Source organism: Neomonachus schauinslandi, chromosome 15 (assembly GCF_002201575.2).
Source record: "Neomonachus schauinslandi chromosome 15, ASM220157v2, whole genome shotgun sequence".
NCBI lineage: Eukaryota > Metazoa > Chordata > Mammalia > Carnivora > Phocidae > Neomonachus > Neomonachus schauinslandi.
Window position 1 is genome coordinate 42,818,302 of NC_058417.1, and position 27,930 is coordinate 42,846,231.

A 27,930-nucleotide genomic window follows, 5' to 3' on the forward strand; every position below is an offset into this window, starting at 1 on the left:
AAAAAAAAAAAAAAAAAAAAAAAAAAAAAAAAAAAGAAGTGATCTCTGTCAAATTAGCATCAGGGTTAAGGAGTGTTTAGTTCATTTTGTGGGCAACGTGATCTGTAAAGAGAGAAAGTGTGAAGTGGGTTTTGAATGACAGCTGATGTTTAAAGGGGAAGTCCAAGTAGCTTCCAGTTCAAATGCAGACAGATTTGCCATGTTTGCCTAAGAGGGAGACTATCAACAGACTAGTGGCAAGTCAGGACATATTCACAAGTCTTGCAAGCTTCTCTCTGCAGTTGTATAAACCAGATTTGAATGCTTATTTTTAAACAGTGCATGCACTTGCAGAAATATAATCACAAGTTGATATTAATATATGATCTTTTGTTTTAAAGTTTGTGTAATTCCAACTTCTCCTAGAACAATGAGTATGTTCTCACTTCCATCCAACTCATCATTTCAGTAGTATGATAAGATTACCTACTTTAAGAAATAGTTTTGATTTTTCCAGCCATGTAGTGAGGACTTGGAGCATCACTTCCAACAATACAATGTAATACAGGAGGCCCTTTTTGTTTGTTTGTCCCTTTCAAAGACTGTCAATCAGCATCTAACACAGGCTATCATCTGCAATTTGCTGAGCTGTGCATTTATCAAATATTTAAGGAAAAGGCACATTCAAGACGAAAAACTCACTCCTGACCCATTTGGGCAGCCAGGTCTCTGATCATCCACAGGTATCATTCTGTCTAGCAGAGACTTGCTGTGCCCCGCCAACTTTAAAATATTCTCAAGAACACTTTGAGTTCCGTTACGATAAAGTGAAAAAGGCCTCCGCCCTGAGCACCAAGCAGCTGTGTGCTGTCTACCACCTGACTGGTCTATATCCAAATTAGTCAACTGAGATTTAATATAGATCTTCTCATTAGATAGCCTAGAACTAAAGATGGGGTATGTGTAGCAACTCTCCAAACTAATCTCTGCTGACACCCCCACCCTTTTACACTCCCTTCTAGGGTGTGGCCTGGTATTTCATGAATTCTTGATGACAAAGATCACGCTTCTACTATGGCAGGTCCTGCCTTGCTGCCATGTGGCAGCATGTGTTCTTATTAGTTTCAGAATTTTACAGCTTTCCCTTGCTTCTTTTTCCCTCTGTCTACTTATTTTACTTGCTGCTCTACAAGGTGTCTGCTGCAGACTAGCAAATATCTTATCTTCTCTGGCAGACAACTTATTCTTTCTTTTCCTACACCTGGAACTTTTACTCACTCTATTAAGTTCATGTCCTTCTGCTCCTCACAAATCACCTCCTTAAGTAACGCCACCTAAGCCTGTCACATCTGACTGTGTCAATGTTACCTCACTCGCATCACATCTTTGGTTCTATTCTCCAACACTTATGGTAGCAGTCATCAAACTTTCACATGCACCAGTGTTCAATGGGGCCTGTTAAAATGCAGATTCTCAGGCATCACTCCTAGAAATTTGAATTCATTAAGTGCGGAGTGGAGCTGAGGAAGGTGACCAGTTAATAAGCACCCCCCACCCCCGACCCAGGTGAGTCTAATGCAGGCCAGAGGACACTGAGAACCATTCATACTTACAACTGACACTAAGTCATTTTCTAAGAGTTCTGAGAGTTTTATTTTATTTAGTGTATATGTTCTATGGCCTTAATTAAATCGTAAGCTGAGAAGGACACATTTCTTATTCCTTGACAAGTTGTAGCTGTAGAACAGCAAAGAACTATTCTAACAAGATAAGTTATCAAGAATAAATGTAAGATTTCTGTAGTTAAGTACAGCTGGGGGAGGTATGGTTTTGTGAGAGATGATTTGGGGGTTTTACTCAACAGTAATTCAACGTGAGATAGAATCCAAGATAGAATGTGGATGTCAAAAACGTTAATGCAATTCTAGCACGCATTAAAAGAAGACTGAGGTTTTGAACAAAGGATGGAGTTCTGGCCTATTTTAGAACAGGGGAGACACTTGCAGGACATCACTGATTTCTGGGTTTCACAACTTAAGGAGAATATAAACAAATGTTAAAGTTCAGAGGAATGTGAATAGGATGGTAATGGGCTGAAAATAAATTATAAAAGGACTGGCTGGAGGAACCAACCCAGCTGGGAGATGTAGCTTAGGAAAAAGATGAATCCTGCAGGACTTTAGGTCTGGACAGAACAGCTCTCTTCATATGCCTTAAGAGCTTTCATAGTGAAGGAGAAGCATCCTTGTTCTATATAGTCTTAGTGGGGAGAACTAGAGCTTGTAGAAGCTACAAGGATACACATCTCACCTTCACATAAGGAAGACTTACATCGGGCGCCTGGGTGGCTCAGTTGGTTAAGCGACTGCCTTCGGCTCAGGTCATGATCCCGGAGTCCCTGGATCGAGTCCCGCATCGGGCTCCCTGCTCGGCAGGGAGTATGCTTCTCCCTCTGACCCTCCCCCCTCTCATGTGCTCTCTCTCTCATTCTCTCTCTCTCAAATAAATAAATAAAAAATCTTTAAAAAAAAAAAAAAAAAAAGGAAGATTTACATGTACGGTTGTCCAAAAAATGGAATGTAACATTCAAAGAGAATGATTCCCGTCACTGCAGGAATCTAAGCTTAGACTAAGGAACTCGACAAGTTATTTAGCAAAAATGGAGAGAAAATGCAAACAAAAGTGTATGAACTAAATGACATTTAAGATCCCTTGCAATGCTGAGATTCTGTAATTCCCTTGATATTCTCTGACAGAGCCACCTAGTTTTGCAAAGACAATGAGCTTTGAAATAAATATTCCAGGACAGGAAGGAAAAAAAAGAGACTGAGGCTAGGAAGATTAAATAAAGAGGATATTGTTTATAGTTCAAGTATAATTTACTGAAGCTATAAAAAAATAAAAAAGGAATGATCCAAAAAATGAAGCAGAAAAAAATTAGGAGTTTTCAATAATGGATTTGAAAAATGCATGCACACACAAATACAGCCAACTGATTTTTGACAAAAGGGCAAAGGCAAATACAATGAAGCAAAGATTGTCTTTTCAACAAATGGTGCTGAACTGGACATACACACGCGAAAAAAAAGAAAAAAAAAAGGAATCCAGACACAGACCTCACACCCCTCACAAAAACTAATGCAAAATGGATCCCAGACTTACATGTAAAACGCAAAACCATAAAGCTCCTAAAAGACAACGTAGGGAAAAAACCTAGATAATGTTGGGTATGGAGATGGGTTTTTTTAGATACAACACCAAAGGCGTGATCCATGAGAGAAATAATTGATAAGCTGGAGTTTGCTAAAATTAAAAACTGCTCTGTGAAAGACTATGTCAAGAGAATGGGAAGACAAGCCACAGACTGGGAGAAAATATTTGCAAAAGACATATGTGATGAAGCACCAAAATATAGCAAGAACTCTTAAAACTCAAAAATAAGAAAATAACCCAATTTAAAAGTGGGCCAAAGACCTTAACAGACACTTCACCAAACAGGATATACAGATGGCAAATAAGCATATGAAAAGATGCCCTACATCATATGTCATCAGGGAAATGCAAATTAAAGCAACAAGATACCACTACACACCTATTAAAATGGCCCAAATCCCTAGACTGACAAGAGCAAATGCTAATGAGGATATGGAGCACAGGAACTCTCATTTGTTGTTCGTGGAAATACAATATGGCACAGCCATTTTGGAAGACAGTTTCTTACAATACTAAACATACTCCTTCTATATGATACAGCAATTGCACTCCGTGGTACTTAGCCAAATAGCTGAAAACTTATGCCCACACTAAAACCTGTACACAGATGTTTATAAGAGCTTTATTCATAATTCATAATTGCCCAAACTTGGAAGCAACCAAGATGCCCTCTAGTTAGGTGAATGGATAAATAAGCTGTGGTGCATCCAGACAATGGAATACAATTCAGCACTAAAAAGAAATGAGCTATCAAGCCGTGACAAGACATGGAGGAACTTTAAATGCATATTGCTAAGTGAAAGAAGCCAATCTGAAGAAGAAGCCTTCTTCTGAAAAGAAGCCGTGACAAGACAGGGAGGAATTTTAAATGCATACTGCTAAGTGAAAGAAGCCAGTCTGAAAAATATGATCCCAACAATATGACATCCTGGAAAAGGCAAAACTACAGAGACAGTAAAAAGATCAGTGATCGCCAGGGATGGGGGGGAGGGAGGGCACAGAGGATTTGTAGAGCAATGAAAATACCCTGTATGATACCACAATAATGGATACATGTCATTATACATTTGTCCAAAGCCACAGAATATACAATACGAAGGGTAAACAGTAACGTAAACTATGGGCCACAGGTGATTATGATGCGTCAATGTAGGTTCAATGATAACAAAGATACCTTTTGGTAGGAGATGATGATGGGGGAGGCTATGCATGTATGGGGACGGAGATATATAGGAAATCTCTTTATCTTCCCCTCCCTTTTGCTGTGGGCCTAAAACTGCACTTAAAAAAAAAAAGTCTTAATAAAAAAAAAAAATGCATGCAAAGCAAAGCAAAAAGGGAAGAAAACATGACTCCACTGACCTAGAAAATAAAGGTAACTAGGAAGAGATAACTATTTGTGGGATGAGAAAACATGTTTAATATATGTAACAAAGTGGGGCGCCTGGGTGGCTCAGTCGTTAAGCGTCTGCCTTCGGCTCAGGTCATGATCCCAGGTCATGGGATCGAGCCCCGCATCGGGCTCCCTGCTCAGCAGGAAGCCTGCTTCTCCCTCTCCCACTCCCCCTGCTTGTGTTTCCTCTCTCACTGTCTCTCTATCTGTCAGATAAATAAATAAAATCTTTAAAAATATATATATATGTAACAAAGTTTTGAACATTTCAAGAATTCATTTCAGTAAGAATTCTTTTTTTTTTTTTTTTAAATAGACTCCACACCCAGCTTGGAGCTCCATGTGGGGCTTGAACTCACAACTCTGAGATCAAGACCTGAGCTGAGATTAAGAGTTGGACACTTTACTGACTGAGCCACCCAGGGGCCCCTCAGTAAGAATTCTAATGAGAGATGGTGAAAGCTTCTGGAGATAGAGCCATGTTACACACAGTAAAGGTAATCTAAGAATCACCACTAAATGCTTGGACAAAAGGCATGAATAAGTTCACATGAAATATTACCTTTCGGAAATGGAATTATTAAACCTCCACTCTGAGCATATTAACTTCTAAGAGTTGGAAAAACATAAATGTTTTAGCAAAAGAAATGAATAAATAATTAATGCATACAGAACCCAAGAAGGGACAGATGGAGGCTAGAAGTGCAGCTACTGAAAGCACTGTCCTAAGCGCTTTCTCGTATGTTCTCTTCTGTAACCATTTAAAAAGCCCTGTGAGCTACGTATTATTTTTACTCTTCTTATGGCAGATGAGGCACTGAGGATTGCAGCAGTAAAAAGACTCTCCCCTGGAGACACAGCAGAACAAGAGCGCCGGAACTTGAACACCAATCTGCCCAACGCCAAGTGAGCACTATAGGGACAGCTCAGCCGCTGGCGGCACTGCGTAGTCAGCTTTGCCTGAGGCTCAGACTCAGTGGACCTGAGGGAGAACCTGGGAATCCGCTTCTGGGTTTTTTTTTTTAAAGCTCCCCCAAATTTTGATAGACCCCAAAGATGGAGAATAACTGTGTTACTAAACAGAAGTGGCATCAGAAGGAGAGACATTTTGGAATAACCACCCCAAAACTGAAGAAACATGGTGAAGCTCTTCAGAGTGGGAAAAGACAAGGCTCAGTAGGAGGCTAGGCTCTTTGATTTCATAGGCTGGGGACATGGAGACCTACGTATCACTCTCAACTCCCACAGATATTTACTGAGTATCCATTAGATACCCCAAAATATGCTAAGCCGAGTTAAGGAGATGAGTAAGATGGCCTTTGTCATAAGGAGCTCAATATTAAAAATCAAAGACACAACTGTACAGAAACAAAATAGATAAAGGGCTATGAGAAACCAAAGAGAAAAAATTCCTTCTCCTGGCAAGATACATGTGTGAGGGATCTTCCAGAGAAGGTAATCAAGCTGCAACTTGAAGGATGAGTTTCCCTGCCAGAGTCTATGTACAGACTTCATATCTCACTAAAATGAGGTGTTCCCATGGTAGTAGTTCCAGAAACATTTCTATATCTAGTCTATCTTCCCCTTTTTACTAATGCGGAAACTACACTAACGAGTCACACAGTCCGTCAATGACAAATCTAAGACTAGGCTCCAACACTCTTGACACCTTGTCCATCATTTTCCCAGTAAACCGTTAGAGTTCCTACATTTCTCTCTCTTCCAGAGAACCTATTTAGTGATTGACTTCATCTATAACATTTTGATTTTTTAAGAAGGAAGTCTAAATTTGGCAGTGCATGAAAAAAGGGTTTACACTTGGGAATGCTCTTTGATTCCCAAATTCCACTTCCAGGAATTTATCCTAAATAAATATGGACATGCAAAAAACATTTAGCTTCAAGGGTCATTGTCACAACACAGTGTATAATAGTGAAAAAGTAAATACAATTTATATGTCTAACTGTAGTGGACTGATTAAATAAGCTACAGCATTTTCATTCTATAAAATAAATTATAGAATATTTAAGAAAAACTTTACATTACTGAGTGGAGGAGAAGAGATTACAAAACAGGAAAACACATTTTTGTCCCCCTCCATACATACATATATATATGTGTGTGTATATATATGCAAAGCAAAAACTAATAAAATGATATACTCCAGATATTAATAACAGTTTTCAGGTGTTTTTCTTTTATACTGAGTGATTATCTTTTTACTTGTGTATTTTTAAAATAATAAACATGTATTTCTATAATTAAAAAAATTAATAAAAGTATTTTTATAAACAGAAATCTTAGATCTGAGAGATCTAATAAAAGACCCTATCATGGGCGCCTGGGTGGCTCAGACGGTTAAGCGTCTGCCTTCGGCTCGGGTCATGATCCCAGGGTCCTGGGATCAAGTCCCGCATCGGGCTCCCTGCTAGGCGGGGAGCCTGCTTCTCCCTCTGCCTCTGCCTCTCTCTCTCTGACTCTCATGAATAAATAAATAAAACATTTAAAGAAAAAAAAAAAAGACCCTATCAAAGCTGGAAAGGTGATGAGTAGATTTAAAAAAAAAGAAAAGTACTATCTCTGGAACCTTCAGGCCCACCAGAAAACCTGAAGTGGTCTAAAGGCAGGATGGGGCTTTCTGAATCAAATTCAGACTCCAAAAAATAATGAAGCTTATCCTAGAGAACTGGAACTATGGCTTCACATCCAAGTTGTGAAATCAGGAATAAAAAAACCCAGTAATAAATCAAACATTTTCAGTGGCTGAATCAAGAAACCAAAAGGGTACCAGGCTGGGAGTAAGGCAACTTGGATTCTAGCCCCCTCTTCCTTTAGCTTAAATAAGCTGCTTACTCTTCTGGGGCCCCAATGTCCTCATCTACAAAATAAGAATGACATGAATAAAAATCAGTGTTTCTCAAAACTGGTGTTTCCTTGGAACATTATCTTTATGTACGTATGCTTAAGTAAGTTTAAGTAAATTTGGAAAATTTTAGACTAGTTAATTTCTAAGGTCTCCTACTCTAACCTGGTCTAATTCTGATTCAAATATATAGCTACCTTAATGTACTTAAATCTACTATATTTACGGATATACTGTCTACTTGTGGTTCTCTCATAGAGAGGAGTATTAGATAATGCAAAATGGGTGACAATCCTTTTGAGCAACTGTCATACCTTGACAGCAGCAACTGAGTGCAGAAAGCAAAGGGGCTACAAGCAAAAGGGGCAAAATAGTGTCTGAGAATGGATTGGATAATTAAGGTAATAAACATAAACAATGACTTTTATTCTGTTTCTAGGTATCCTTCTAAATGATCTTTTCCTTCAAATTCTTATAGGAGTTGTCAAAAACAGAATTATTCAACTACAAGTTCAACCAATTCAACTTTTTAAAAATTCATTTTTACATAAAATGAAGAAAAGGATTCAATCTTTTGTCTATGGTAAAAAACTATCATCTTTCTCTCCTCGTGTGGATACAGTGTCCCACCTGGAGCCATTACTACTTATAAGACAAATCTGAATTTTGAACAGCTGAGTTCTGTCATTTATGATCACATACGGGCAGACTTCTCCATCCAGAGAAAGAGATTACAGAGAATCTGTAACTCAAGTGAAGCACGTCTTCCCTATCTCCCTTGGTCTAAGCTCATCACAGCCACAACTGGTTGTCTAAATGAGTTACGGAAGAAGCCAAGTAATCAGGTGGCAGACAGAAAAGCAAAAAGAATCAAGAGAAGTTTTGTAGAAAAAGTTCAGTAACACAGGAAAAGCGTCAGGCAAAAAAGTAGTTGTGGATCAGCAGAGAAATGTCCCTGGAATGCACTAATAGTCAGCAGTCTGGATAATTCGCCTACGTATATCTGAGATTTGACTGAATGTATCTAATGTGTGGCTTGGCAGCATCCTAATTATAGGTTTATCCTGTAGTAACCATTCATTATCAAAAGGCTCTTAAGTCTTGCTAAGTTTTCTCCCTCATGACAGGATTCTAGGTAGATTTTTTAAAAATCAAAGCACTTCCAAAAAAATTATGTCATTGTGGATAAGTTTGAGTAAATACATGTATAAACGGCAGAGAAGTTCAAGCTACAGATGTATGTATCTTTATATATCGGTTTTCAGTCACTCTGGAATAGGAACAGAACTCAAACTATCACTTGCCCAGAGAAAAGATACCATGTTAAGAGCCTGAGGTGTTAATGAAGAACTCAAAGCCACAAGTACAGGATATCTTTGAGTACTGAATACATTATCTACAGTAACTTCCAATGTCAAATTTTACACAATTAGGAAAATGGTATATGGAAGGGATTTACTGCGGTCTACTCTAACTTCTTTGAAAAACCTGAAAGAACATCGTGTTATTTAAAAAACAAAAAGCAAAAACAAAAAGAAACCCACGTTTCTTGCAGGTTTTTTTAAATTATAAACATACTATCAAAGGTATACTGCTCCAAGTAACGAGTCATATGGAACTCTATGAAAAGTCTCTTTTTAGCGTCCCGGTAGAAGTACTCTCCTAAATAATTCTGTATTAAGTTCCATGCAGCTTTTTGCTAACATTATCACTAATTCTTTCTTCCACCTCCCTTCCTCCAATATCCTATCCAGATAGTCATTTTTCTAAATCAGTATTCACATATAAGAAACTGACAAGATTTATAGAAGTGGTAGAGCATTTATCACCTCCTCTCTGATGGAATGTGATAAAAAGTAAACATAAATCAGCCAAGTATGAGTTCACAAATAAAAAATATTTCTAAGTGTCCCCTTGACTACCTTATCAACAAACACTGTTCAAAATGGGCAATTACCGAACATTGTAAGAGGATAATCTAAGGCGTTAACTATCTTCAACAGCAACAAAAGTTTAAGATAAGGAAATAGATCTATAAACATTTGACTAAAGGCAATGGATTAAAGATTTTTGCCTCCTACAGAGCTGTAAGAGTATCTTAGGCAACAGAATCATACCAACCAACTACCTCTATGGAGTGTTTGATAGTGAGGATGAACAGGAGTGGGATAAAAAGATGGTGAAATGTACCCAGGGGTACAGAGGTTAAGAGACAGTAGCATGAGGAACTGAAATAGGACAGGTTGGCTGGAACCCAGAGCATGGGGGAGGGGCACAGGCTTCGGGAAGAGGGGAAGTTTGTCAGGGGCCAGAACACATAGGGCTTATAAACCATGGAGGTAGCTGAGAGCTACTGGAGAGTTTTAACCAGTGGAGTGACAGGATCAGACTTCCCTTTTTAAAAAAAATCACTCCAGTTATAGTGTAAAGAATGGACTGGAGAAGGGCAAGGCTAAAGGCCCAGAGAGCAATGCAGGCAAGGGATCCTGACAAGGCAGTGGCAGGGACCGGAGGGAGGGGGAGACGGAGAGACTGGACAGATCTGAAAGAGTGAGGAGACTGTAGCACTGATGGTCTGTTCTGTGACTATCTGGGAAGTGGAGGGGAGGGAGAGAGGAGAGTTAAAGAAGGTGCCCAAATTTTCGGCTAGAGCACTACCTAAGACAGAAAACAGGAGTAGGAGCATGTTTAGGGAGGATGGAGGGGCAGGTGAATGAATTTAATTTTGAACTTATCTGTGTGATCATGAGATAGACAACAGGTTATGCCGATAAAAATCCAGAACTTTAAACTGAGACGGAGACAAAATATGCATATTTGAGAGTTGATGGCATCAAGATACTAACTGCAGCTATGGGAATCAGTGTGATCAGTTTTACGGAGAACAGCCTCAGAGTGAGGAAAAGAGGAGATCTAAGACAGACTCCTGAAGAACTCCAGCATTTTAAAGGACACACACACACACACACACACACACACATACACACCCCCAAAACGGACAGCCAGAGGTAGAAGGAAAATCAGAAACCCTTGGAGTGAGAGAAACCAAGTAAAAAGGATATTTCAAGAAAGAGTGGTCAACAGAGTGCTTCTCAAACATGCAGAGATTGAGGCTAGGCTTCACTAAATATAAGTATCAGTAATTCTTCCTATCTTCAATTCAGGTTCTAGTTTCTCTTTGTAACAAAAATATGTGCAATGACATCTCCACTCCCCCCAAAGTAGGTCCTCCTGGTCTCATTTCTAACATTTTCTCAGTGAGACCTGACTTCTCACCGCCAACTCTGTCACCCACAATAAGTAATCACCAAATTCTGCCAATTTCATCTCTGTAACCTTTTTTGCGTCTTTTCTTCCTTTTCCATCCCCACTGCCACCATCCCAATCCAGGTTCTAAGGACCACACAAATGGGAGAATCTACTGGTCTCCCAGGCTCTTCTCTAGAGCAATCCTTTTCACACAGAATAACCATATTAACTATCCTAAAACATTCACTTCGTCTTATCCCACTGCTAAAATTCTCCAATGACTCCTCATTATAATCATTTGTTAAAAAATTTCATTCATTTAGGGGCACCTGGCCTGGCTGGCTCAGTCGGTGAAGCATGCAACTCTTGATCTTGGGGTTGTGAGTTCGAGTCCCGCATTGGGTGTAGAGATTACTTAAAAACAAAATCTTTTTAAAAAATGTCATTCATTGGGGCACCTGGGTGGCTCAGTCGTTGAGCGTCTGCCTTCGGCTCAGGTCATGATCCCAGGGTCCTGGAATCGAGCTCCGCATCGAGCCCTGCATCGGGCTCCCTGCTCCGTGGGAAGCCTGCTTCTCCCTCTCCCACTCCCCCTGCTTGTGTTCCTCCTCTTGCTCTCTCTCTCTCTGTCAAATAAATAAAAATAAAAATCTTAAAAAAAATGTCATTCATTTATCAAATATTTACATAGGGCAATACTTCTCAAACTATCTATGCTAAGGTCCAGTTTTTTTTTCTTAAAAAGTTTCTAATCGATATTCTTATAAAAACAATAAAAAACACTGTGTTAATGTTAAATTGCTAAAAAAGTTTCTAAATTCTTACTCTCAGTTTCAATATTTATCTCATCATGGACTGGAAACAATGGTTCATGGTCCAGCAATGGTCTGTAGACCACACTCCAAACAGCCCTGATGTTGATAACACATGGATAAAAAGACACTACAATTGTGCCTTCAAAGGTCTTAAAGCAGTGGTTCTCAATACAGGGCAATTTTGCCATTCAGGCGAAATACTTTTGATCACTACACAGGGGGAAAGAGGCGGGGAGCTACTGGCATTGAGTGGATAGAGGCCAGAGATGCTGCTAAACAGCCTACCACAAACAGGACCAGGCCTTTCTCCCAACAAAGAATTATCCACCCTAAAATGTCAAAAATGCTGAGGTTGAGAAACTCTCCCTTATGAGTGTAATTCAAATGAATAATTATAGTATATTAAGAAGAGAGCTACATTCTAAGTATATAGAAGGTATAGAGGAAGCACAGAAGAAGCACCTGAGTCTGTCTTGAAGGTCAAATAGGTTTAGTATTTACAAAAAAAAAAAAAGAAGTCCTCATCTCCTGATTCATAGCTTTCCACATACAACCCCAACTTAACTTCTAAATCTAATTTCCTACTTCTTCCAACAACAGCTCTGCTAGACTGGTCTAAGCTGTGAATTCTATACCTTGCTGAGTCTGTCACTCTTCCCAGGGCATGGACAACCATCCTCTCTCCTCCTATCCAAAATCATCCAGCATTCACGGCCTCATTCAAGCTCTGCCTCCATGAAGACTTCAGGGATTCTCTCTCTTAAAATTGCAATAGGACTTTTCATCTATACCATTCATTTGGCACTTTATCATATACTGACTTTTGATATCACTTGTTAGGTTATGGTGGGCTCAACTTCTAAATGATTATTTGATTTTAGCATTTATGTTCCATCTCTAAGTTGACAGTTCACTTAAGACAAAGATTCCGGACACACCCATAGCAATCACTTCCTTCCTGTATTAATGCTACCATAGGTACCAAAAAACACATGAAGAAAGTGGACTGGACTTATTACCTATTAGACACTGCAGTCCTACAACCAATGCTTCATGTCTTTGAGCTCATGACAATTCTAATATATCCAGTTCCTAGAAAGATAGTTTATTTATAAAACCTTAGTGTTATAGAGAGTTCATTCATTCTCATACATTGAGCACTTATACTTTTTCTCCAGGCCAAGAGAAGTCCATTGATTTTTGCCACATTTAAGTCCCAGAAAATCTGCCAGAAATAAGAAAATTTAAAAATCTCAATTGGGACAGTTTCTCTGCTCAAACTGTAAAACCCAAACAGATAAAGAGATCTTTATATTCCTAGTCAATACCCTCCTGCCGTCACAAAAATCTGAGATTTTGGAAAATGCCACTAATCCAAAAAAGATGAAGGGAAAGAGGAAAGGGGGTGGGGAGGAGAGGAAGAGAAGCAGGAGAAGCAGGGAGAAAGAAGAGGAGGATGACAAAAAGGAAGATGGAGGAGGAGGTGGTTTAACTCGTTAGAAGAGACGGAGAGGTTGGAAAAGTTTAAACAGTTTAGAAAGTTGTCTTGTCTGATACCTAAATGCAGAAGTCCGATTTCTGCAGTGTATTTTCTGAATGCTTACTTATACCTGCATATGGGCAAAGGTGGATGGGGGGTGAGGCCAGACCTACAGACCTTCAGGGTTTCCAGTAACTCCTCTCTTCTGTCCCACCCTCCTAACCTGTCATGTCTAAGTTCTCAGAACCTTTCTATATGGACAACTTTGTAAATTTCTTTGAGAATTAATTAAGGGAGAAAGGCAAAAGCAGCACTTATTTACTCATCATAGAATATTCTTTGACCTAAACTTCAGGGCTTCCTTGATTCCTTGATTCTTGGCTCCATCTCTCCAGTACCTGGAGAGGCAGCTGAGAACTCGAACTCTGGAACCAGACATCCTACTTCCAACCCCAGCTTGGCCACTTACTAGCTGGACAAACTTAGTAAGTTACTTCCTTCTCCTCCTTCAAGGGTTCCTGAATCAGGAGAACCAAGTTCTAGTCCTAGTTCTGCCTGTGACTTGCTTAGTAACCTTGGGCCATAGCTTCTGCACCTGTAAAGAGAAGCCAGGGGCTTGCACTAGATCACCAAGGGTGATTTTGCCCCCCAAGGGCCATTTTGGCAATGTCTGGATAATTTTTGATTCTCACCACTAAGGGTAGGGAGGGAGTACCACTGGCATCTAGTAGGTAGAGGCCAGAGATGCTGCTAAACATCCTACAATGCACAGGAAAGCCAGCGCCTCACACCAAATAATGATCGGGCCCAAAAATGTCTATGATGCCACAGTCAAAAAACCCTTAGCTCTCCCTCCCTCAAAGACCGCCTCAGAGGCCCCAAGAAGTGGGGCTGAGAAGGCCCATTTTAGCAGTTTTACAGGATAGGCTTTCATGAGAGAAGAACAACGTTAAGTGTTAAGGGTATGGCCTCTGAGGCCAGACTGCCTGGGTTCAAATCTGACTCCACCACTTACTAGCTCTAAGTCTTGGACTAGTTAGTTACTTAACCTTTCGAGACTGTTTCCATCTCCATAATATGGGGATGATATAGTATCTACCTGACAAGGTTGTTCTGAGAATTAAATAAGTTAATATATGTCAAGCACTTAGAACAGCACCTGGCACTACAGGAGTATTAGCTACCATTGTCATCAACATCATCATCACCAATCTGAATATGGGAGTAAAAGGGGAAGAAACACCCACCACTTTAAGTCAGGAGTCACGGGAGATGGATTCCTCGGTGGAAAGGTGTGAGGAGGACCGAGCAAATTCAAGCACAGTTCCTCACACATCAGAAACTCTGCTCTCCCTCCAGTCTCTGTGTCCCACTCTCCACCCTCTCGGGCTTCCACAGCTGAGTAAAGGCCTGGATGCAAATGTTCTCATGGTTATACCCATTAGCATAATGCAAAAAAGTAACAGGAGGAAGTAGTGTGTTACATATCAGGAAACTGGTTTTACCTTTTCAGTGGAAAAGGACAGGTGCCTCTGACTCCCCTCTGTCAGGGGCTGCCATCAAAGCCCTGGGGGGGGGTCCCATTACCCCTGTGCTCTTCTCCTCCACAGAAACCCCAGGAAGGACATGGGACACATCTGTTCCTGCGTTCCCTTGTTGTGCTGACAGTGAAGCCACCACAAAAGATAAAGGGCCTGTGATATTACCTTTTGGTTGTTTTCTTAACTATACAAGTAGAAATATAAGATCACAGTAAAACATTCAGATGCAGAAGTACAGAGAGTAAAAGAACAAAAATCTCCCTGTATTTCCCATCCTAACTTCCCTTTCACATAAATAATGTTTTTTCAACTTAATGTGTGTTCACAGAGACTTTTGTAATGCATTTAACTTTCAGTTTTATATATATTTCTTATTAAAACATGTCTATACATTGGGAGCTGTATCATTTTAAGACCCGCTTCACTGTATTCCATAGCAAGGGTAAGAGCATGTAGCATAGTTTATTTAATTATTTCCTTACTGCTGGACGTATAGTTTCAAATTTAGACTAGTGACCCAATTACTGATCTGTAACTCACCTGTAGTTGCCAGTAAATCTAACCCATTAGCTTAGACTCTATAGGCAGTTCTGCCTCCTCAAAGATTTATTTTCAAAAGTTTATCTATTGGGGCACCTGGGTGGCTCAGTTGGTTAAGCGACTGCCTTCGGCTCAGGTCATGATCCTGGAGTCCCGGGATCGAGTCCCGCATCGGGCTCCCTGCTCGGCGGGGAGTCTGCTTCTCCCTCTGACCCTCCCCCCCCCTCGCTCTCTCTCTCATTCTCTCTTCTCTCTCTCAAATACATAAATAAATAAAATCTAAAAAAAAAAAAAGTTTATCTATTAATAAAAAATGCTGACTGAATTTATGAATGGTTTGACTCTGAGATATGAGCATAGCTACATTATTTCTATTCAAATCTAAGTAAATTTTATTTAAAAAATTAAAACCAGGGGTTCCTGGGTGGCTCAGTCATTAAGCATCTGCCTTCAGCTCAGGTCATGATCCCAGGGTCCTGGGATCCAGCCCAGATCGGGCTCCCTGCTCAGCGGGAAGCCTGCTTCTCCCTCTCTCACTCCCCTTGTGTTCCTTCTCTCGCTGGGTCTGTCAAATAAATGAATAAAATCCTTAAAAAAAATTAAAACCAATGCAAGAATTAATTCAAGGTTAAAATTTTCAACTTATAAAAAAGCACCTACAGTATTTTTTTTAGGGTGTGAGCTTTAAGCTCTAAATCTTGTTCTAGAGATTTTTGGAAATCACATGGTCATAAGCCATTTCTTCAATTAAAAAAAAAAAAACTTTACAAATTTCCCAATATGAAGTCGGAATTAGTAAATCAGTAAATTACTACTTCTTCATATTCAAGTATCATCTATAAGTATTTGGTGGAAAAGCAGAAGGGGGAAGTTTTGCATCTCTAACTAATGAGCAACTGCTTTCTTTTCCTTTCCTAATAAATTACAGGCAGACTTGAACAGATGTCAGGTTGGCATTCAAAACCTAAAATATAGCTGAAAAGCAAGTTATGACTAATACAAGGAAAAAAGATGAATGTCAGAAAGCTTCATTTTTTTTTCTTTTTTTCAAATTTCAGATAAGCTCTTTAGCCTTGGGGTTCCTTTTACAGAGCCCTGGAGTTCGGCTAGATGTCTTAACCCCCATTTAAATTGCAATCTCTCCTCATGAGTGGGGGTGTGAAAATGCTTCTTAAGAGTGTCAGTGTTTATGTTAATCTGAGCAAGAACTCCCTCTCTCCCAAATATGGCGCGTACAAAACCTCAGTGCCCTTTCTTCCACCATATTTTATTTGCACTGTTTTTAGCTTATGAAAGATGTCTGCATGTGATTGAGAGGCTCCTTATCTTCTCGGTGCTCTACTCCATAGAGTAACTGCAGTTTCACTTACAGTATCAGAAGAGTTGCTTTCCTCTAGAATTTCAAAAGAAATCTTAAAAATACAGATTGAAAATGGGCTTAGAGAGGTAGGCATGGAGAAAGGGGACCAAAAAGAACAGAGTCGTTTCAAAGAAGGGGGGCACAAGATATCACAGAGGCTCTCCTCCCCGCTAGGTGGCCTGGACCTCTGCGAGGTATAGAGCCACCAAAAGGCAGCGTGAGGCTGGAGACCCTCTCAGTCTGCACACCCTTTTCCTTCCAGCTCTAAAACGGGTAACTTCTGCCAAAGCCCCTTTCCTTGGCTACATGTAAACCTAGTCCTAAAACTACTTTAAGAGATGCTAATTCTTTAACAATCATTCCACTGTCCTTTGAAGAGGATTTTTGGTGGGTTTTTTTGCCCTGGCATTTACAACTTAGGGGTAATTGCCAGGGATGCTGAAAAATGAAGTTTCTTTACAGAATCTCTATCTTTGCCAGCAAAAGAGCCACAACAAGAACTGAGGGACTCAATCAATTATCCGCAACACTCTCCACAAAACCGCGTGCAAGGGAATAAGTGTGTAAATGTCTGAACACAAGTATATATTCAGCTGACACCTGACTGCTCAAGGACAGCAATCAGCTTCTGAGTTTATTCACCAAGACTTTCAGACTCCACTTTGTGATGCCCACACCTCTACCCTGGGACTCAGAACGTGCTCCTAGGACATTTACTGCATGTGCATGACCTCACCTGACCTCGAATGTTCCTGCATCACTGTGTGCCTCTGGTTAGCCCTTTGGTCTTCATATACCTCACCACAACATTCTGCACATTTCCAAACTACATCCACAATCGTGGAAAGGAACATGAAGTTTTTTTTTTGTTTTTTTTTTTTTAAGATTTTATTTATTTTTTAGAGAGCGAGCGAGAGAGAAACAGCATGAGAGGGGAGAGGGTCAGAGGGAGAAGCGGGCTCCCCGCTCAGCGGGGAGCCCGATGTGGGACTCGATCCCAGGACCCTGGGATCATGACCTGAGCCGAAGGCAGACGCTTAACCATCTGAGCCACCCAGGCGCCCGGAACATGAAGTTTTATAAGCAAAAGGAAAGAACTGTATTACCTAGAAGCAAAATTATCACTCATAAACACAATGAGAGAAGAGAATTCTAAATTTATCACTCTGTGAACTTGCAACTTTGATATATAGGCAAAAAGATCCATTTAGTTAGGATTCCTACTTACAAAGTAGACATAACTCTAGACTCCATGGTAAACACAATGATTTGGTCTCAAGCCAAAAGTAAAAATAGTTCTGTGCTTAAAACAAAACAAAACAGCCCCATAACCTACATAAATTATTCTTTCCTAATCACTATTTTTTTCCATTTTAATTGATTTAAACAATCACGCCCAGTGTCCAATCGGATCCCCAAACCATAGAAGTTTAGCTATTTAGCTAATAAAGAGAGAGGGAAAAAATCAGACAGTTTTGTTCCCACCTGACAGGGTAAAAGAACACAGCATATCTATAAAAAGAACTTGTGCAGGGTTGTTTTTATATTCTATCCAAATGTAGCAATGTGTACTTTTATATACCTTTACCAAAGCCTAATGAGAATTTTATAACCACACTGTTCTTGGACTACAATGAGGTATTCCACTATGTAATTCCCCCAAAACTCAAAGGAAGAAAGAAGACTCTAATGGAAAACGCGGAATGACATATGCATAGCAAGAGAATTATTTCTCAGCCATTTTACCATAAAAATGAGCTTTAGGACACTGACAATCTTCATTCAGAATAAAGAAAATAATGTCTTTCAATTTAGCTCAAAAGCAAAGGTAGTTTTATATTTTTTAAATCAAATTGATAACATGCATCTTGATGGCAAAAAGCCATAAAGAGAAAAAAAAATTTTTTTAAAGAACAGAACTCATTTTTTATCCAATTAATGTAAAAATATTAGAAAAATAAATCCACAAAAAAGGTTCTGGATAGTAGCCCTCACAAACAAAATTGAAATCCATGATTCTTAGTCAAAAAACATGTTGACGATAACAAAAAGAAAATTATTATAATTTAACTGATTTCAATATTATGGATTGCAGAAACACAGATTAAATTCACTCAAAAATTCCAAATCTGTTTTGATTTAATTCCAAACTCTCCAACAGCTGGCAAAGTCACAAATCAACCAGTATGAGTTTTGCCCCTTTCGTATTATCTGCCCAACTGCAGACGGAGGCCCTCATGAGTAGGGTTTGGATAATGCACAAACAGGAAACACATATCTGAATAACTGAATCCTTGATAGCTTCCAAAAACTGTGAGAAAATATTTATAATATAATTAAAAATATAGCTTATTACAGAAGCCGTTATTTTTCTACTTGTTGGCCGGATAATATAAAGGTTCAAAGAAACAGAATCATTAGACTCTTTCTGCACTGAGCTCAGCCTTGAAAACCAGTAAAAAATATGCCATAAGAATAACAGAACATTTAAAATCATCCTTTTATCTCTCCTGATACCCAAAATATATGCAAACAACATTTCCATGTCTTGATCAAAAAGCTTTATGGACTTACTGTGCTTCAAAATACACATTACCAAGATAGTGAATTACCACATTTTTTACTATGTTCCAAATTAAAATTCTGTTTTTTATGGACTTGGTCTTTGTTATCTTTCAGATAAAAAAAGTATGTTATTGCCATCTCAAGGTGTATAAAACTCAGGTGATGAGGGTCTCTGTCATTTTCTCTTAATCCAACTCCAAACTCGACCTTTACCCAGAGAACAGGTGTGTGCTATGCCTGTAATTTATCAGAGTGAACGGCCAGGCAGAAAGGCTACCAACAATAGGAGGCTAACAGAACCAAGCACTTAGTGCCTAGAAAGCAGTTCTTTCCCCACCATACTTTTATCTGCCAGTAGCAATGTAAAGATAAAGAATGATGGAGGTGAAGGGAGTAATATATTCATATTCCTTCAGGTTTTTTTTAGATACTGTTTTTATACTAATAGTCTGCCAGAAGCTGTTATGTTATAAATTCCTTTCTCAGATATTCTATTGCTCACATTCCAATTCAACCTATGATATGGATATGAAAACAGTCATGACAGCATTTCCACTAGGGCAAATAAAGCCACTTCACACACAGATAAATTAAATAAACCTTCAAGAAGGAAATGATAAATGAATAGCACATTTCTTCATATGCAATATGGAAACTCCCATGTATATCCTGCATTTGTCTTTTTGGATCAAACTTATCTAATTGAAAAACATGCCAAGAATCCATTTACTAGGTATGAAGATGTACTAATTGGGTAATGCAACAGCACAATAAAAAGAAGCAATAGCTAACATAAGAACAATGCCCACGGTCTAGTAAGTAATGATGATTCAGCAGGGTAAATCTTAGACCTACAGTGGATCTTTAGAGTCAGGTGAAATTCCTAAATATGCCTTAGAGAAAAACAGTCATAAATAAATAAATAAAATGAAATTTCTAAAAATGTCCATAGACATACTTAAATTAATAAATCAATAAGATAAAGTAACCCCAAATATTTCTATTTTCCCTATAAAACTAAAATGTAATTTTAAAAATTCTAATACTTAAAAAAAATTTTTTTAGAACATTTTTTTAAAAGAAAAAGTTAAAACAAAAATATACTGGCAGGTCTGAAAAATAATTTCAGAACATTATTTTTAAAAAGATTTCATTGCATTTTTTTTTTTTAACAATACAAGATTTTTATCAAATTTTCCTTTTTAAACTCACCCATCTGCTCCACAATCTCTGGAGGAAATACTCGGGACGCAAATGCTCGTCGGAAAATATCTGAAAATTCCTTGTCCAGACCTCCTATTCCCATTTTTTCAAAGTTCCAGTCAGGATTGATGATAGATTGGCGATTTTCCTTGGTTTTAGCTTTGCCTATGTCAAACAAAAGTAATCAAATGTGAAACAAGAACTTCATTACTGGGTGAAAAAAGACAGAAATCACTGGGCATTTTTAATGAATACAGAAGCTACCCTATGCAAAGATGAACATGCTCTTAGCTGATTTTCTAATAAGAAGAATGAGTTTTGCTATGTTAACTACTTTGTCTGGACCCACGTAGGGCCAGTAAAACATTTCAGAAATGTCTAAACTCATGCGGTAATCCATTTGTGATCAATCCATGGAGCTCGGTCTTATTAACCTCTTATCCTAACAAAGTTAACTAACTTGGCTGATGAGAGGAAACACCATGTGTATATCTGATGAAGACAACACTAGTTGCTAGAAATGCAACTGAAATCTAGCAATCCCTCAAGGCTCCTGAAGCAAGTGTATTTAAAAATACATATATTTATCTAGATTAAGTTTATAAACTGTATGTAACCTCTTAGCCTGAGAGGATGCACTAAGTCTGAGGTCTTATTTGTTTTTTTCCCCACTTGCACACAAAAGTCTAAAATCATCCTACAGGCTTAATGATTTCAAAATTCATGTTTTCTACTTTTCACAAATAAAAATTATCTAACTTAAATGTCATAGTGCCACCTAAAGTAACTCAAGAGAACCACATTAGCCATTTCAAAAACAGTAAAAGTACCTAGTTCACTCTACTATAAACAAAAAAGAAAATGATATAGTTTTTTTTAAATTAGAGACGAAAAGGTCACATTAGAAAAAGTTTATCCTAGATGGTGATTTTATGGGTTAGGGTTTTGTGGACTCATTTCCTTTACAGAGGGATCAAAAATATATTTCTTACACTCTACTGCCCTCTTGTGGCCATATTTACCGCATGCTAAATCAATACACGATTTTATTGATCAGTGGAAAAAAGCCCATCAATCACACCTTTGCATGAATTACTTAGAAATATCCACGTTGTATGAAAGTCATGCAACTCCCTTAAGATAAGATACCTTAACAAAAGGTGTATGAAAGGTGTATAAAATACAAAGAAATCACTTCAGAAATGTACTGGATCAGTAACAGGAGATTCTGATAAAACCTACATCCATAACAACATATATAGTCATTAAAAATTACATTGATGAGGTGTATTAAGAAGTTTGAAATATGTTAGGCAACAAACAAATTATAAAACATTATGAAAATAGAATCAAATTTTAAAATTTTAGTGTGTGTGAGTTGTTTTTGAGTGAATGTTTCTATATTTTATGAAACAAATATTTTATTGTAAAATTAAGAAAAAACAGTAAGGAGGAAATGATAATTTATGGATCAAGAAAAAGGTCACATATTTGAAGGTAAATAACCTTGGAAATAATGGTATGCAACCAATGAAAATCCTCTACGTTCTACTGGGGAAGACATCGGCAGAGTGAAAATCACCCCAAATCAGAATTACTATACAGTTAATGGCATCATCATTTTGGTGGGTTACTTTTCTTAGAGTCCAATCTGCATTATCTAACATAAAAGAGTAGGACTGAGCTATGAATCTGTTGGGAACTTTCTTTACCTACACATTCACCATTTAACTCAATCACTAATAGAAGTGATGTTAGTATCACACTTAAAACACCACCAAGTGAGGGGCAGTCTACAAATAACTGACCAGTTCCCAACGTGCATACAGACACGTTATGCACCAAGGCGTATAAAGATAGTGGAAGCCTGAGGAACTGCCAGAGACCAGAGAAGACTATGGAAACTAAACAACTAAATGCAGTGTGAGATTGTGAATCATACCCTAGAACAGAAAGGACATAATGAAAAAATTAGTGAAACACAAATAAAATCTGTAGTTTAGTTAGCAGCAATGTAACCATGTTAACTTAGTTTGGGTAACTGTACTATGATTATTTGGGATATAACACCAAGGAAGTTGGTGAAACATACAGGACCTCTCTGAACTATTTTTGCAAATCTTCCATAAGCCTGAACTTATCTCAAAATTAAAAGTTTAAAAATTAGGGGCGACTGGGTGGCTCAGTCGGCTAAGGGTCTGCCTTCAGCTAAGCATCTGCCTTTAGCTCAGGTCATAATCCGAGGGTCCTGGGATCGAGTTCCGCATCGGGCTCCCTGCTCAGCAGGCGAGTCTGCTTCTCCCTCTCCCTCTGTCCCTGTTCATGTGCTCTCTCGCTCGCTCGCTCACTTCCTCTCTCAAATAAATAAAATCCTTATAAAAAAAGTTTAAACATCAATTTTATTCTGTATTTTTTCCTGATCAGTGTCACCATTATGAAATTAAAAATTACACATGGCCCACATTCTATCGGACAATGATGATCTAGTGAAGGTTTTAGACTTTTTTTTTTTAAGATTTTATTTATTTGACAGAGAGAAAGATAGCGAGAGAGGGAACACAATCAGGCAGAGTGAGAGAGGGAGAAGCAGGCTTCCTGCTGAGCAGAGAGTCCGATGCGGGGCCCGATCCAAGGACCCTGGGATCATGACCTGAGCCGAAGGCAGACGCTTAACGACTGAGCCACCTACCAGGCGCCCTGTTAAATTTTTCTTTTTTCTTTAAACATTTTTATTTATTTATTTATTTGACAGAGAGAGAGAGAGAGCACAAGCAGGGGGAGCAGCAGGCAGAGGGAGAGGGAGAAGCAGGCACCCTGCTGAGCAGGGAGCCCGATGTGGGGCTCAATCCCAGGGCCCAGGGATCATGACCTGAGCTGAAGGCAAACGATTAACTGACTGAGCCACCAGGTGCCCTAAACTTTTTCTCTGTATCAGCACATCGGATGGTGATGAAATACTGTGTGATTATGTGATAAGCCTTCTCAACAGAGGTGCCCTTATTCTCCTGCCAGATTTGAAAATCACGGTAGTTGAGTCACGTACGATAACAGAGATAGTCCCACTTCATTCAGACTTTTCTAAAAGTGCAAATCTTACCAATAAGATTAAGTGATGAACTTTCTGCTTTTTCAAATGCAACTTGACTGTTTCCAACAACCAGTCCTACTTCAATCTGTATAGAAAGACAATAATTAGTAGTTAGCCTAATAGTGAACTTCTGGACTTCCCAAAGCAGGCCAAAAATGAAGGGGGAATTAAGGTCTCTTCAAGCAAAGCAAATCTTCCAAACTATCATCTAAGTTACATTTATTTTTGTCCTACCTTCTACTATTTCTATTTCATTTCAATGCATGTATCTTTTGATAATGCCTGACTTATTAGTGTGCAATAAATATCATTGCATTCAACCAGGATTACAAGTACACATACAAATTTCAAATTACTATTAAGTCTGCAAATAAGTGTAATTTATGCTATTTGATAACAGCGTTAGCTATAAAAGCAATGTTTTCTCCCTACTACCTTAAAAGAAAGAGTACATAATATGAAAGAAAACACTGAGCAAGAGAATGGCTAGGAATGTTATATTAATCTGCACAACTCACACCACAGCGATTATTAGAAATAAACCATACCTTCTGTCTTTTACCTGTCGCGGGCTCTCCCTTCAGGATGCTAGGATCCATGGCTTCGATGTCCTTTACCAGCAAACCAAAAAGCTTTTCGTTGAAGCTAAACACAAGCTATGTAGAAAAGAGATAAGAGGAGAAAAATCACTTCCTGATATAATGGCTGGATTCTCACATCATCACCAGTGTTTTCCAAATGCAGGGAAGGCAGCTTTCTGTATATCCCTCTCAACTCTGCTCCACAGGCAAACTACTCACACAGGCAATGAGAGGAAAAGGGAACTAACATTTATTGAGCATCTTCATGTGCCAAACAAACACTACAGGAGGTCCTATACTTAATGCTCATGAACTCTCTCGGAAACAGATAGTCTTCCTCAGTCTTACTAGTAAGGGAGCTGAGACCCAGGGAGGGCCTAAGCAACGGAAGCCAGAGTCATAGTAAACGAGAGTGCGAGGACTCGAGCTGGGGTCCTGGGTCCACAACTTGAAGATTCATGCCTTTCCACCACCAATACAAATCCCTGCCATACAAGTGCACAGACAGCTTTTGAATGCTCACTCATTCACCAAGTGTTTACTGAGTGCCTACTACAGCCTAGGCCCTCTTCTGCCTGCTGGGGTATAACAGTAACTACAGCAGGCGAAGCTGACTGCCAGTCCTGCCACTACTGAACTCTACAAATGGGAATCAATACAAAGAACAGTGATTTGGGGTAAGATATTTATTTCTTCTCTGTATTATGGAGGATTTTTCTCTCATGGGCTTATAGACATCTGCATGCTACTGGGTTTTAAATGATTACAAATACCAAAGCATCTTCTATTAAAGTAGTAATGCTAAAGGAAAAGGTAAAAACAGTGACGTTTAGGTAAGCAATTTGAGCATAATTATTCATCAAAAAGTGTCGGGATCCAGAGGGAATACAGCACAGCTCAAAAAGCAATGGACAGGGGGTCACCAAATGATCAGAGGACTGTCACCTTGGGGAGCCTCCCCGGACCCTCTAATCTCAAGCAGTACCATGCTGGGTCTCTAGTACACCATTTCATTTTACTTACATCAAAGTACTTAACAGTGCATGGCAGTTCTTGCTTTGTTTCTATCTTCCCCAACTAGAGAGTAAGCTCTGTAAGAATACGAAATGTGTGTATTTTGTTCACTGCTGATCTGCTGGGACTAAAATAGTAGCTGAAACATACTAGGTTATCCAGTAAATATTTGTTTAATTAACTGTTCAATTAACTAATGGGTTCTTGTCTCAGCTATGGCCCTGGCTGTGTAGCCATGGGCACGTCATTTACCTTCTCTGAATTTAAAAATTACTCATTTGCAAAATGAGGAAGTTAGACAAGATAACCTCTGAGGGGCAAAAAAAACCTCTGAGGTTCACTCTAATTCTAACACTCTTAAAAATAAATAATAAATGCACTATAACCTTTTTCTGTCTATCAGTGATTCAGTTTCACTTGTGAAAGCTTGATTATAATGTATGGATTATCCAGATCCCTGGTCTTGTTCTTCCAGATTTATGCCATTTCACTTAGATGAGAGAATTCAAAGAAGTGACACTCCTTTATTCCAAGAGCTAGTTCTTTCTACCACTTCTCTCCCTGACTGTTCCACACACTGCCCCAGATGAGAGCCTGCAAGGACAATCTAGGTAAGTCACTATCAGAATGCCATAAGCAGCGACTCACAAACTTTTTGGTCTCAGGATCCCTTTATATGCCTAAAAATTTTTGAGAATCCCTGAAGAGCCTTTGTTTAAATGGATTATATCCATTGGTATTCACTATAGTAAAAATTAGAACAAGAAACTTAAAAATGTATTTATTAATATAAAAATGACAATAAATTCACTATGTGAACATAAATGACATATTTTTAATTTATTAAAAAACCCCGCCAATTCTCAAAATAAAAAACGTAAGTGGGAACTGTGGCACTGTCACATTTTTGCAAATCTCCTTAATGTCTTGCTTAATGGAAGAAAGCTGGACCCTCACGTCTGCTTTAACAGTCAGTGTGCTGATGAGCTAGCACACATCACAAAGTCTGCAAAACTCCACTGTACATTCATGAGGGAATAAAAGAAAAAAGAGACATAACATCTTGGTATCACTATGAAAATAAGTCTGACTTCACAAACCCCCTGAAAGAGCCACAGGTACCCCCAGAAGTCTCTGGACCACACTTTGAGAACTACTGCTATGGAGCTATGAATGACAGGAGGAAGGAATTAGGAATAATTAAGGAAAGTCACAAAAACGGGAGACAAATAAAATGGTGAGGTTAAAAGAGCAGTGATTGTTTCTGCGTTCAAACAAGCAGCAATTTATGAACTCACACAGCTTTTTAAGTAAAATTTTAAAAGAACAGAATTTCTTTGTAGGAGGTTAACAATGTATTAACTGAAGTCCAAAAAAAGGCAAGATCAGCAATATCACTTTTAAGGATAGAAAATCCGGGCTTCAGATGTTCCATGAAAAACCTGCAAATTTATATACATATTTGTCTTAAGATTCTCAAGTTAGTTTATAACCAAAAGAGTTAAGAATTACTTTTCTACAGAAATATATCAGTAAATGAGAAAGCCATCCACAGACAAAACAAATGTCCCACAACAAGAAAAGTAAGAAATCTGAGACATATAAGTTTGCACTCTTCCCAAATTTACAGCGGAAAGAGCTGCTGTAATTAAATATGACATTGTAACCTAAAAGCTACTTTAGAATTTTTCTGACTGGACTCAGAGGTTCAGTAAACACATCTCCCATCACTTTTTATCATTCAACTGGATATATCAGTCCATATGTGAAGCTCCTTGCAATTTCTAAAAAGTAGAATTAATTTAGGACAACTACAGACACTGGAACGCCCATTAAGTGGGAGGAATGAAAGAAAATTCAAAACCACCTGCTGTCCCACTGAGAATGCCTGGTTGTTGAACTGCTGAATGAATTCTGCTGCCATCTTGTCAGTATCGTAAGGGTTGGAGTCAATGCTCTTCTTCTGCAGGAAATCAATCTCGATGGTCATTGTGCCAATGCACTGTTTGGCCTTGTCAAATGTATATAAGGATACTAGGGGAAAAAAAGAAGAAGCATTTTTAAAATCTCAAGGACCCCAAATAACTTGCTGCATTTCAAGTAACTAAAAGTTTCACATAAATGAAGCCTAACAGAACTTGACCAAAAGGGGGCTTTCCATGGCCATCACTGGAGGGACACACAGGCACAGATTAAAGAAAATAATAAAACCACTGGAGATTTTGCTCCCCTGTGAATTAATTAGGACATACTGAACAGCACTCTCCCTCTACCTTTACCCCTCACCTGACTCTTACGGGAAATCACAACCCTTCCCACACGGTCTCTACATCTTCCTCCTTCTCATTTAACAGAGGACAAAATGACAGCCTAGGATGTGCCAGTGGAGTTGGCATAGCATGCTGCTTTCAAACAAGATTTTCGTTTGACACCAGCAAGAGCTAAAGTGAGATGTATGTGGACTCTTCTGCCCTGCAAGGTAGTGTGTGTAGGACAAAAAAAAAAAAAGCTTGAGAAACAAAATTTACTAGGCGGGTTTGCTCCAGAGCAACTTAGAGTTTGACATTTCTTTTTTAATACTCCAAAAATATTTACTGAGCACCTACTATAGCCAGGGAGTAAGTACTCTCAAGAGTGGGTACTCCATGTACAACATGTAAAAGAAGGCAAGGACTATGTTTTTAATTCATCTTTATATGAACTGCATGTAACAGCAAAAAACCAAATCTCCATGCTAGTAACAAAGGAGGCAAGACAAAGGAACTTCGGAGTTGGAGTCTGTGTCTCAAAACATTCTGTTAGGGGGCACCTGGGTGGCTCAGTCAATTAAGCAGCTGCCTTCGGCTCAGGTCATGATCCCAGAGTCCTGGGATCCAGCACCACATTGGGCTCCATACTCTAGGGAGCTTGCTTCTCCCTCTCCTCCTGGCTTGTGCTCACTTGCGCTCACTCATGCTCTCTGTCACTATTTTCGTCTCTCTCTCTCAAATAAATAAATAAAATCTTTAAAAAAAAATTGTTAGTTAAGTATAAGAATCTAAGTAAA

At 38.8% G+C, this 27,930-nt stretch overlaps 1 protein-coding gene across 1 annotated transcript in view; it reads right to left on the reverse strand.

Annotated features, from left to right (window-relative positions):
- Positions 1-27,930, reverse strand: part of NSF (N-ethylmaleimide sensitive factor, vesicle fusing ATPase) — a 141,773-nt gene that overhangs the window by 81,365 nt on the left and 32,478 nt on the right. Inside the window, exons 5-8 of the mRNA XM_021678482.2 lie at positions 26,752-26,918; positions 23,838-23,945; positions 23,299-23,374; positions 20,211-20,366 (exon numbers count right to left, since the gene is read on the reverse strand). Coding sequence (XP_021534157.1) covers positions 20,211-20,366; positions 23,299-23,374; positions 23,838-23,945; positions 26,752-26,918 — 507 coding nt within the window. The remainder of the gene's footprint in view (positions 1-20,210; positions 20,367-23,298; positions 23,375-23,837; positions 23,946-26,751; positions 26,919-27,930) is intronic.